This window comes from Penicillium subrubescens (genome assembly GCF_028828155.1).
Source record: "Penicillium subrubescens strain IBT 31985 chromosome Unknown utg000003l_segment0_segment0, whole genome shotgun sequence".
Classification (NCBI taxonomy): domain Eukaryota; kingdom Fungi; phylum Ascomycota; class Eurotiomycetes; order Eurotiales; family Aspergillaceae; genus Penicillium; species Penicillium subrubescens.
In genome coordinates, this window is record NW_026643153.1 from 257329 (window position 1) to 269974 (window position 12646).

At 45.3% G+C, this 12646-nt stretch overlaps 1 protein-coding gene across 1 annotated transcript; it reads left to right on the forward strand.

Annotated features, from left to right (window-relative positions):
* Window positions 1–11469: 11469 nt before the first annotated feature.
* N7473_004269 (uncharacterized protein) lies at window positions 11470–12305 on the forward strand (the record flags this gene model as incomplete). The annotated part of the gene is made up of 2 exons (XM_057150209.1): window positions 11470–11807; window positions 11906–12305. 2 exons carry the CDS (start codon window positions 11470–11472, stop codon window positions 12303–12305), a joined length of 738 nt encoding a protein of 245 aa, XP_057010319.1.
* Between the last annotated feature and the right edge of the window lie 341 nt (window positions 12306–12646).

The following is a 12646-nucleotide window of genomic DNA, read 5'->3' on the forward strand; positions in this document are numbered from 1 at the left end:
TCTAGCTTTCTTAGCAGAAGCACGCCTTGGAGAGGAGTTTTTGAGGTGTCCGGCCCCGACAAAAAGACTTTAGCAAATGCATAATATCAACCGTATGTATTCCAAAAGAAACTATAACTGCGTAACTATTCAGACTTCCAACGTGCAGCATCTTTCAGCCTTATTAAGGTCCCAAGAGTCTTGCCTTTCATAGAGAAACGTCGAATTCCTAGTACATCTCTCCCGCCATTGAATAATCTCTCTATATCTACCTCCGCTGCTGGTATAGCAAGGTGATCTTGTGCTGCCTTGGCCATACAAGTAAATTTAAGCCTGTTGGCCTTCCACCAGTCCCGTATAAATTCAGTCTGGCTCTGGCTTGTTTCGAAACCAGTGCTGATTGTAGGAGTATCGAAATACTGGTCGATATCTGACTCAGCGACGTTACACTGCGTTGGCTGAAAGGCCTCCAAAAATCGATATTCGAAGCTCTTGTAATTGGTGCTTGGAGCAGTCGATGCAGGCTGTTCCGGGGTGTGATATGCTTTCTTTAGGAACGCCCTGATTCGGTCGATAATCTTGTCTCTATCTGGTAGCGTTTTGAGCCACTTAGTCTTGATTCGAGGATCCAGAATGCTTGCGATATAGTATATGTCGTTGTCTTTAACACAGTCGTGGTACCTCTCTAGGAGTGAGATTCCGTCGGAAACAGAAATGGTTATTGCTGCCGAGGTTTTCTGCCACTCGCCTCGTCGTTCCTTAATAGCGAGGAGTATAGAACGGAGCTCTTCAAACATACGCGCCGCTATATGAATTGAAGGACTGTCTCGAGAGACGTACTCAGTATATTCGTTGAAGGGAGTCAGGATTTTTTTGATATCTGAGAGTTGTCTCTAGTCGTTATGTGTGAGACGTAAGGCTTTAATATCTGGCTCGTCGTTGACTGTATCTTCGAGCTGCCGGCGACACTCTTCGGCTCTCTTAATTATAACAAAGGTAGAGTTCTATTGAGTGTTAACATCGTAATTAATAGCTTTTGTATAGCTAGGCCGATTATCCTACTTCTGTATTCGCTAGGGAGATCGCGCAATCCAAAGGACAAGTAGTCGAAGCTTTGCAATAGGCGAAGTAGGAGTATTGATAGTCTTCCAGCTTCCCTTAGCAACATCATCAAGAAGACCACAGGCTTCCTTATGCGAACTCGCGCGTAGAGACCTTAGTATAGATTTTATGACCAAATTCAAGATATGAGCAAAGCAGCGGATTTGGGAGTTCTGGGTAAACTTTATTATCCCTTCTCGGATGATAGTCTTAGCTAGGTACTTATTATACCGCTGAGACAGCTTTTGGTAGAGGCACCGGTGTAGGGTGTCATTATTAGATGCGTTGTCGGCTGTAATTGTTATCACTTTATTAGATATATAAAACCTGTCGAGAACCGTCGCGACGATATCAGCAAGCTTCTCTCTAGAGTGGTTGCCTTCGATTTCAACGAACTCAATATAGGCTCGATATTGCTGAAAATCAGGGGACATCTAGTAGGCATTAATTGCTAGCATTGGTAACGAGTTCTGACTTGTCTAACTATCAAGAGATAGCGCGATTGACGAAGCTAAAGACATCAAAATTCGAAGCTCACTGTCAAGAGTATCAAGCCGAAGACCTAATCGGCGGGACACTATATCCGCACTCGGTAAGGAGTCCTGAAAGCCTACGGACCTTAACATAGCCTTAAATAAAGGGTGTTCGATATATGTAAACGGCTGGCAGGTCGATATAATCTAATTTAGGAGTGCCTCTTCGAAGGGGAGCTTCTTTTCCTTAGAAATCTATAAGCTTAGTGGTCCTTGGCCTTCTGAATAACCGTCCTGAAAGAGCTTGTGTGCTTGCTGCAGATGCTGTTTTAACGCTGTAGTTGAAGATCGTAGTTTAGATGCAAATCGAAAGAATCGACAGGTAGATAGCGATATAATGCATAGGTGTTTAAGTTCGAGCCGCTCCTTATTTCCTAATCTCCAAGTGCCAGGTTTAGGTGTTATACTGTAGTATTTCTATACCTAGCTCCGCTCCTTCGACTTAGTCTTATCATTCTGCTTGATTTCAACCCTCTTAACCTCGCATTCGACCTGAGATATTGATTGCGAAGGGCATATCTCCGTATCAAGGTTCGATAAACTCCTGGAAACATTGCTAGGAGCCGTAGGAGAAGTTGAAATCGGAGGAGTCGGTGACTTAGGGGCGCGTTGGGCCGCTCTCTTCCTTCGAGGGGGTGGGAGTGATATATCCTCTGCGAGGAGGCTATATTTATTAAGCGCCGTATAATCGCGTTTATTCTTCCTAGTATTAGGACAGCCGAATATTATAGGAAGTAGAGAAGTTATCTTTACATAATATTAGTATATCAAGATTGTGTCTTGATTGATCGCTTACTTTAGAGCACCCAGAAGTGATGGTTTTCAGTAGCGTTTGACCACGATTCGGATGTTGTTCTGGATAAAAGCATGTACGCGTCTCTACGCGTCCTAGTAGAATCTCCGCTAGCCCGATTAGACTGTCTATTTGCTCTACATTGAATAAAATGTGCAACTATGGATATCTTCCCTCTATATTAATAGGTTACGTGTATCTTAATGCGATCTATGGGATAATTTAATTTGAAGTAAAACGGACAAGAAATAAGGTTATGGTCTTATTGACTAAATTAGAACTAAAAATTATATATTATTTGCATGGAGGTTATTGCCAAACACTCGCGTCTATTGATACTGCCCTATAACTCTCTTCATTCGAGGTCAAATTGTTTAATTTTTATGTAATAGACAAACCCTAGCTTATCTATTTCTGTATCTGTTGATTATTTAACTAGTTAACTCAATAACAGCCATTTATTACACTTTATATAGCGTCGATTGATGGCATGGCGTGGAACTGCAGACACTGCCAGTCCTCATTTACCGCCTTCCCAATGAGGCTTTGGTCCTAAAAGTTCGCGAACTTCGAATCGAATTCGAATCGGCCGTGAATTCGAATTCGTACAAATCGATCTTGTTGAGATAAGTGTGTTGTCTGATTCTTGTTAATTGACGTATTTACAGAAGAGGGGTAGCCTATCCTTATATATCCGATCGTAATCCCCGCTATAAGCTTCAGCCGCTGTGATATTCAACACTCCCACTCGATGGCAACCGTCACCAAGGGAGCCAATGACTATTCATCACGGTTGCGGCGGGCCCTATTAAAACCTTGAAAACCCCCTTTGAAGGGAAAAGAAGGAAAGGGTACCCTTGCATCTTAGTCTCTGCTCAAGGCTAGTAAGGTGTGGTCATCACTTAATACTAAGTCCTCTCCGAAACCATTCAAATCGTTATCGTGCAAGAGGCTTAGTGAACCTATCGGCAATTTGCTCGGTAGTTGGAATATACTGTAGTTCTACCGTTCTAGTGTCTTGCACCTCTCCTTGCTACTTGCGTTGGATTTCTATATGTTTTGTGCGAGAGTGGTACTGCGGGTTCGAGGACAGGGCGATAGCTCCTTGATTGTCGCCACAAATAATCGTTGCGGCTTTCCCTTAGCTTATATTCAATTCATTAAGAAGTCTTCTTAACCAGACTGCTTCTTTGGTCGCTTGTGTCTGCCCTAGAAATTCAGCTTCACAGGTTGAGAGGGCAACAACGCTCTGGCGCTTCGATTGCCAACTAATTGCTCCACTCCCGATATTGAAAAGATATCTAGCCGTTGATCGTCTTGTGTTATGACATCCACCCTAGTCTGCATCCGTGAAGCCCTTTAGTATCTGAAGATGGCCCCTGTATGTAAGTCTAAGGCTTTTTGTGCTTTTGAGGTACCGCAGGATACGTCGAGCGAGCTTTATGTGTTAGGGTCCAGGATTGGCTAGGTATCTGCTCGCTATAGAGACCGCATACGCGATGTCCCCCCTAGTCCTAAGTATAATGTACATTAGAGATCCGACAATACGCTGGTATTTAGTCCGCTGATCTGGAGGGTATTTGTATCCTAGACTATTCTCTAGAAGTGGCGAGGTTTCTATCGGTGTGCTGACGGGAGCGCAGTTACTGATTCCGAACTAACGAGAGACCTTGTCGATATACGCTTCTTGGCTTAGGTACAGGACCCTGTTTTGACGGTCTCGCTGGATAGACATCCCGAGATAGTAGCTGCAAGGTCCCAAGTCTGTTATTTGAAAGCGGTTTCTAAGGCTCCGCTTGATCTTCTTTATCTCTGTAATGCTCGGCCCTACAAGCAGGAGGTTATCAACGTACACCGCGATGTACATATTGCTCCGGACGAAGATACTTAGATCTGCGTTGATTGGCTCGAAGTTAAGATTGCGTAGGAAGTTTGTAAGAGTCTGGTACCAAATACAAGGAGCTTGCTTTAAGCTATAGAGTGCCTTTCGAAGTTTGCAGACCCTTGATGTGCCGTCGGTTATGTGGTGAGGCTGTTCGACGTAGATCTCGTGATCTATGTCCCCGTACAGGAATGCCGTTTTGACATCTATTTGCTCGATCTCTAGACCTAAGGCCGCTCCGATTGCGAATAGGGCTTTGTAGCTTATTAGCTTGACAACCGAGGCAAAGGTTTCGTTATAGTCGATACCCTCTTCTTGTGTAAAGCCTCTCACTACCTATCGGCTTTTGTGACGGATGACTTCTCTATGCGGTCCTCGTTTGAGTTTGAAGACCCATTTTCCGCTGAGAATCCGACGATCTTTTGGAGGATTAACAAGCTCCCACGTTTTGTTCTAGTTGAGCGAGTTCACTTCGTTAAGTATTGCCTTTTCCTATTCGAGCCAGCTTGTATCGTTCTTTACTTGGTGCAGAGTCTTTGGCTTAAAGGGTTCGGTTTCCTCTGCAGCCAACGTCAAGAATGTTGGGATAACCTTCTCTCTAGGTATACTTATTAACGCAAGGTCTTCTTCGCTATCACTAAAAGTGTCTAGTGTGACCTGTGGAGCGCGAATTTGGAGTTTAGGGTGGTGTGCTAGTGCTTCTTGTCGCACTTCATAAACTGGGCGGTTAAGCTGGAGTTCTGGATATCGTTGCTATTCTCCTGAAACTAGACCTTGTTGAGCGTCGTCTTGTTGCTGGCCGCCTCCGGGTGGTGAGTTATTCCTCTGGATGATGTCTTGTAAATTATCTGCAAATAATCCAAAGGTATTATCACTCCGTGTAGGCGATAAGGTCCTGTCTCCCTGTATAGTAACAGATGGCTGCGAGTTATCGTTACTCGATTGAAACAACGCTGATGTCTGCGAGTCCTCGTTACTCGACTAGGTTAGCACTCGTGAGTTATCGTTACTCGATCGAGGCAGTATGTGCGAGATATCGTTCCTCGACTTAGGTAGGGCTCGCTCTGGTGGTGCCGTCGACAATTGGCGCCCAGAGGCGGGCACGGATGCTTGCCGTATGCCTACCGACGGTTGATTTATTAGTCCCACTATCTTACTCCCCCCTGCGGCAGCAGCCGTTGCCTTAGGTAAGCCGTCTCGTCTGGCTCCTACATCTTCTATAGTCTGTGTGGAAGGAGCTGTAAGGACTTCGTGAAATTCAGCGTTCGGGGTCCTAACGATTCTTCCGTCTTCCAGCAGAATACGGTAGTTGGTATTTCCCTTATAGCCTAGTAGAATGTATGGCCTGGTCCTTGGCTCTGTGAGCTTCTTCCTCTGCTTGGGTGGGATTAAGTATTCCCCTTTGGATCCGATTACTCTGAGTCGTGATAAGTCAGGTTTGTCGCTGTACTAAGCTTGATACGGAGTTATGTTGAGCTTTGATGACAGCGACCGGTTAGAGAGGAAGGCTGCGGTTCGAGCAATTTCTGGCTAGAATTTAGGTAGTAGTCTCGCATGTGCTAGCGTGGGCCTAACCCGATTATAAATTGTCTTATGGGCTCTCTCGGCAACCCTATTCTGCTGGTGCTGGTTAACGCCTGTGACCTCGGTATGGATTGCCTGTGAGAACAGCATAAACTTTATCTCCTCTCCCACTTGCTTAGGAATCCGGTCGAGGCGTATTCGTCTATATTTTCGTTTAGGGCGTTCGTTGTGGTTAAGAAAGAACCGTAACGATTCCACAACAAATTCTTGTCGTTGTGGTATAGGGATAATCTCGATCCACCCCGTGAAATCGTTGACGATGGTGAGCCAATAGCGACTTCCATTAAGACCCTCGTTAAATAGTCCTGCAGCATCAATATGGAGGAGTTCTATTGAATATTCCCCTCTTCCGCTCCGTCCTGACCGGTTGTGGGGCTTTTCAATCATTCGTCCCTGGAGGTATGGGTTGCATGGCTGACGTGGTTCTATATCTCGGATGCCGTTAGCCTGCTTCTTAAGCCGTTGTAGGTTCGTATCGCTTAGGTAAGCTAGCCGGTTATGCTACAGAGCTATTTGTGGACTGACATAGTAGGAAGGAAAGGTGAGATTCGTCTATAAATCGAGTGTATAGACCCTATAATACTGGCTGGTAGTGTATAGGTTCTTTCCGTTTGACTTGTTGCGAATACTAGCGTTTTGACTTGAGAATTCGACTTTTGCTCCTCGGTTGAGAAGCTAGAGCACCGATATAAGGTTTGCGTATGCAGATAGGACGTAGAGGACATTATCAAGCATAAGCCATTTCCTTCTGCCTCGTATATTACACAGAACATTAACTGTTCCTACTCCCGAGGGAGTCGTGGAGGTATCGACGCTTCTTAGTGGTGGTCTATGGTACTTGTCTATCTTTACAAATCTCGAGGCGTTATTGCAGACGTGCTGAGTATATCCACTATCGACGATCCACGCGTCACGGATCGACAAGGTTTTGGTAGCTATTATTGTGGGGATGTGGTCGAACAAGGCGAAGTTGCCTTTAATATCCTTTCCGAATGCTTGATTAACATCTTCTCCGGGGACTTTTGTCGCTATGAAGGTGGGCTTCTTTGGATCCCTTAGGCTACCGATATTATTATCTTCGTTATCCGTGGAGGGCCGCCGCTTCGACGGTTTGCGTGCGCCTGTATGTGAATTGCCTAGCTTTGACTTGTGGCTCTTTCCGTCTTTCTTCTGATCCTTCGGTCTTAGATTCTTGCTGAAGTACTTAGAGTCTATGTGATAGGGTCTGCGGTATAAGGAGCAATATGGGACGTTATCGATCTCGATTCGGTATATCGTTCCGTCGGATAACGGTATGACTTTCTTGTCACCTAGCCCTCGGATTATAGCGAGAGCAGGAAGTGCTTGCGCCTCGGTTGGTTATTTGCTCAATTACCCCTTCCTATGTTCTTCCTTAATTGCCTTGTTCTCGATATAGTCGAACGTGGGCGCCGCTTTCGTGATATTACTATTAGCATCTCTTTTATTAATAAGATCTATTTGCCGAAATATATAATCACGGAAGCTTTTATACTCGGGACCTAATGCGTGTACGAAAAAGAATGTTCGCTTAATCTCGGAGGTTACGCAGTTAGGGTTAAGGAGAAGTTTCTCGGTATAGATCTTCCTGATCTCGGCTCCGAGGGCTTAGGCGCTTCTATATTTCTCTCTTGTGAGGGCCATATACCGTTGCTAGAGGTTAACGTATATGCTAGTGCCTTCTAGTTTGAAGTTGTCTTTAACTACCTTTAAGAGTGTCTAGACTCAAGAGATCTCAAATACGTTGATCCTTTGTGCTGTATTGTGTGTTATCTTTGCCGTGATTATCGCAGAGTAGAACTTTTAGCGATAGGTCTATTACCGTGCTTTATCGTCTTCTATCGGTAGAGTCGTTCTATCGTCGGCAACGGCGGATATCCGAATGAACTTATTGACCTTCTAATTCCACTTAAACCAGTCACTAGTATTATCTAGTATTAGGATACTATTGTAGAATGCATTTAATCCAAACTGCTCAAATTTTGCGATGTCAGTCATAGCGTAGATAGAGGATCCTCTAAGCTAAGGAATTCTGGACTTGGTCCGTCGTTGACCGGGCTGGAAGTAACTATAGGTCGCGGTCTAAGGGGCTTAGGGAACGCGCTTCTAAACTAAAGAGTTCTAGGCTTAATACGGTACTAAGCAGGCTCGAGACGATAGAAGGACTTCGGTTAGATAGATCTAGCGTAGGCGAGTAGGATAGAGGAACGTAGTCTTTGTCTGGTACGCTATCTAACTTCAAGTGGTTTTTATATAACTTGAAGAATTAAGGAAAACGAGAACGGTCGATCGAGAGTCGTGACTGGCTGTCCAAAAAACTTTGACACCTGTTTAGCTAAAGGTTGTACCGTTTTATCCTGTCGATAAGTGCAGGAAGTCGGTCGTCCTCTTCACGCCTTAACGTAGAGTCCTTGTTTCGAGAAGTAACACGAGAAGCGGCGATTGAATTAGCAACAATCGACGCACGGTATCCCTGTTCCTCAAGCGTTAGACGGGGGCGCGGTAGTACGTAATTAAATTGATTTCTTCATCCGTCCACCGATAGTATTGTGGCTTTGGCCTTGTCATCCTTCTTCTTGCTTTAATAGTGTTGAAAGGAGGGTGATATATATAGCCAGGATCCAACCTGTCCCGCTTGTGATGTTGTCTTAGTTGGATTTCGGTCATCAAATCATATAGGACAGCGGCGTGATATCCTGTGACAGTCTCTGTGATAGTGTAACAAGTCTCTATGATAGTGTAACAGGTCTCTGTGACAGTGTAACAAGCCTCTGTGACAGTGTAACAAGTCTCTGTGATGGTGTAACAAGCCTCTGTGACAGTGTAACAAGTCTCTGTGATGGTGTAACAGTGATAGTGATAGTGATCTTGTGATAGTGATACGTATCGGGACTCGGGAGGAGGTCAGTTCTCTTCATTCCCCTAGAGGTTTTGAACTCTGGACTTCGACCGTTTTTCACCATGTTACTGAATCAATATAGTCAGATCCTTGAGTTAATGAAGATTTCACTTCATAGGGAAGCTTAGCTGTAGAATGGCAGTCAAAGGGTTGTCTGTTTTGAATCTCTGCTGCCTAACCGCGCGTCCGAGGGTTACGCCCTCGGGCTCATAACCTGTTGAGATAAGTGTGTTGTCTGATTCTTGTTAATTGACGTATTTACAGAAGAGGGGTAGCCCATCCTTATATATCCGATCGTAATCCCCGCCATAAGCTTCAGCCGCTGTGATATTCAACAGATCTGTTCAATAATAATTCGAATCGAATCGAATCAGGCAAAAGTTCGATTCGATTCGATTCGTGCGGAGCGGTATGAGCAAGCATCAGTAACCCCCGTTGCTCTGAATGCTCACATACTGATATCCTGGGGCTACAACTTTCCTTGGATCAATACCGGTAGGAGTTGGACAGAATTGAAACAATCCCACTTTTTCTCCATTTCCCCGGAGTTTAATTCACGCTAGCGCTTTTCTCATTTAGCAGAATTTTCCGGTTGGTAAAAGGTTGTTTTGATTGTTCTTCGCCGGATCTATAACGATTGTGTCATAAGTCATCAACTAGCTTTCGAGCATGCATAAGATTCGCGGGGCAAATACGAATAGGGATGGGAGGATCCTGGGGTAAATACGGAATAGGGTTGGGAGGATCGCCCGCTCAATTGCCATCAAAGCGGATAATCTCCATAGTGCCTACACCGACGGGAACTCTTACGCCTCAGGCTGTACTGTCACCAATGTGTTGGGGCCGTGGCTCAGTCAGCAAATATCATTTAACCAGTTAGTGCGGATGAGGCCGAACTCAACTGTAGCATTAATCCCAGTGTAGACCTTCCACCCTCCCCAAGTCGGAGCTCTTCGAACGCCTATTGGCTGATGGTGCGGGTCTATTTGCTCCTAAATTCCATCATGATAGACGTACACTGCCTGGCCACGAGATCCCTGAACGTTTTCACGAGCGTCTTTTTATGCATATTTAATCCAATTACCATCTGAATCTTAGCTCACTCGAGTGCTAATAAGATATCCTGTTAAAATGGTTAAATCTCAAATTTTACGATAGTGTGGCGCTAATGCACTGTGGAACTTTCGGGAATCTCGTGGCCAGGCAGTGTAGATGCAAAACAGCTTCAACGTGAGTACATTTATGTCTCTGCATGAATTTCACAACTGAGTTTCGACACATGCTGAGATACTAAGTCAATAATTTGATGTCCCTCCGCCCTGTTCTGTATAGGCCAGCTGGCTTTAAGCGACCTGATTGTCAGAGACTGAGGGTCATGAAGGCAAGAATCGCAAGTCCAGTACTTTCTTCTCTCTTCTCTCCCTTCTCCATTCTTTTATCTCAGTATTCGCTGCGGGATGCACTCTTTCCCAAAGGCCAGGCCCTTGTCATAGCTTCCTTAAAAGATTTTGGAGTTAAGTTTCGTAACGTTGGGGACCAAAGACAGCAAGATATGGGAAATGCCGTAGCTATTGACAGCGAGCCCCGATCAAGCACATTGTACAGTTTTGCCACAGAATGATAGAACAATGAATCTTGGTTTTCTATTCGACAATTTCGTGGGAGCTGAACAAACCCTCCTTGCCGATATACTTCTTAAACAGGGAAATAGCTCAAGAAGGCCCATGGAGTTATTCTTCAAAGAAATACCCCACAGTATTCGTGGTGCAGGCTTCCAAGGCACGTAGATCATACCCAAAATTATGGGTAAAGTCCCATTGGTGGAGTGGTCATGAGACTGATGGATGGGAAGTTGAGTTACTGAGAGTTACTGAAGCCTGAAAGCCTGAAACGTATCTCGCTGGGGATCACCGAATAAGATTATTTCCATCGTTGACTAAATACCCTGCTAACTTCAGAGATCTCGTTTTCCAACACCCGGTGTGGGAAGGTTGTAATATTCCTGGGTAGTTCAAAACATCCAAGTGCTCATGCTAGAGTGGGGAACCCCACCAAAAGCGAGAAGACTGCTGTGCTGGTTCAAGAGAAGACGATGTTTTAAATTGGAGTTAGCCAGACATGCGATCTCCAGGAGGCCAAACTGAATAACGCGGCCGAGAGGCAATTGCTTCCAGAGGCTGCAGCACCAAGAGATGAACGGCGTTTATGCTTCATTAGGCAGATGATGGGTTTTGGTAGACACTCGAATGTCTCCGAGGCGTTGAGGCATTAGTTAGTTCGTTAAGTCATTGCGAAACGAGTGGCTAAGTCATTTACCCGCTCATTTTCTTCGTAGATGGGGCGAATTTGGCAAAGTGAGACATTTCTGTTTCGAGTATACTACAGTATCAGTCTTTTTCTCATCCTATGAAGCACGGAGGGCTGTCCGGTTTAGGCAAAAAACACTGATGTGGGGAAGGGATCGGCGATTCATCTCGGAGTTGCAACAGTCTGGAATCCAGTGGAAGGTCATACAAGTCAACTTGCTAGGAGGATACATGTGGAGACATAAAGTCGTGAGGCCCTCCCTGGATGACTTCTCTCCTATTAAGGGCTGGTCCTCAACATATCAATCAGCTCTTGCATCCTAGGCTGTGAATTCTTTTTCCCACCTTCTTATTTCTTGTCTCACACAAGAACAATGCGATCCTTTCTGTCTATTCCGACCTTGCTACTTGGGGGCTTAGCCTGTCTAGTCAGTTCATCTGAACTCACTAAGCGGGACTCATGTGGGCAGTGGGACACGATCTCAGCGGGACCTTATACCATTTACCAGAACCTCTGGGGTAAGTCCAGTGCTACATCTGGATGGCAGTGCACTGGCCTGGATTACCAGGGTGGAGATATAGTCTCCTGGCACACCAGCTGGGACTGGCAAGGAGGCCCAGGAAGCGTGAAGTCTTACGCAAATGTTGGTTTCAATTTCAACGCAAGGCAACTGAGTTCCATTCAACATATCCCAACCACTTGGCATTGGAGGTAAGAGACTTCAGCTCGGTGAGAGACTTTTATATATGCCCTTTGAGTTCGTGACTAGTGGAGGTAGTGGCTGATGTGCTTGCGCTTTGCGTTAATAGTTACTCTGGCTCAAATATCATCGCCGATGTTTCTTATGATATATTCACCAGCTACTCTCCCGGCGGCTCTTCGGCATACGAGATCATGATCTGGGTTGCTGCCATTGGTGGAGCGGGTCCAATTAGCAGCACGGGTTCACCAATCGCTACGGTCACGATCGCTGGCATTTCGTGGGATCTCTTCAAGGGCCCGAATGGACCCACTACTGTTTTCAGCTTCGTCGCTCACGGCGAGCAGACTTCATTCAATGCCGACATTCTCGACTTCTTCGAATATTTGATTCATAACCAGGGTTTGCCCTCTTCCCAGTATGTGAGCGGAATTGCCGCTGGAACCGAGCCGTTCAGCGGATCCAACGCTCAGTTGACAACTGGCGAGTATGTCATTACCATCGCGTGATTGAAGTGTTAGCACTCTGGGTCTGAAACGATAAATGGCTTTTACGGACTGCGCTGGGGATTGTTTGGAGATTCTCATCCTTTCTTGTCAAGCTAGTCTGATATTCCAGGCTGTTACGGCTTTCCAGCTGGCGGCGGCTGGATGACCACCTTTCTTATTTCATTCCAATCTTGTCTTTTGTCAGCTCGCAGATAGCATTGACATATACTATGCTTAAACAATCCCTATTTGACTGGTTGATGCCATTTACGCTGACCCTTCGCAATGAAAGTTGGATTATAATCCACAGCCCACTAGGCAAAGTACGGATTCGTATTTTGACCAAGTTTGGTAAAGAAACT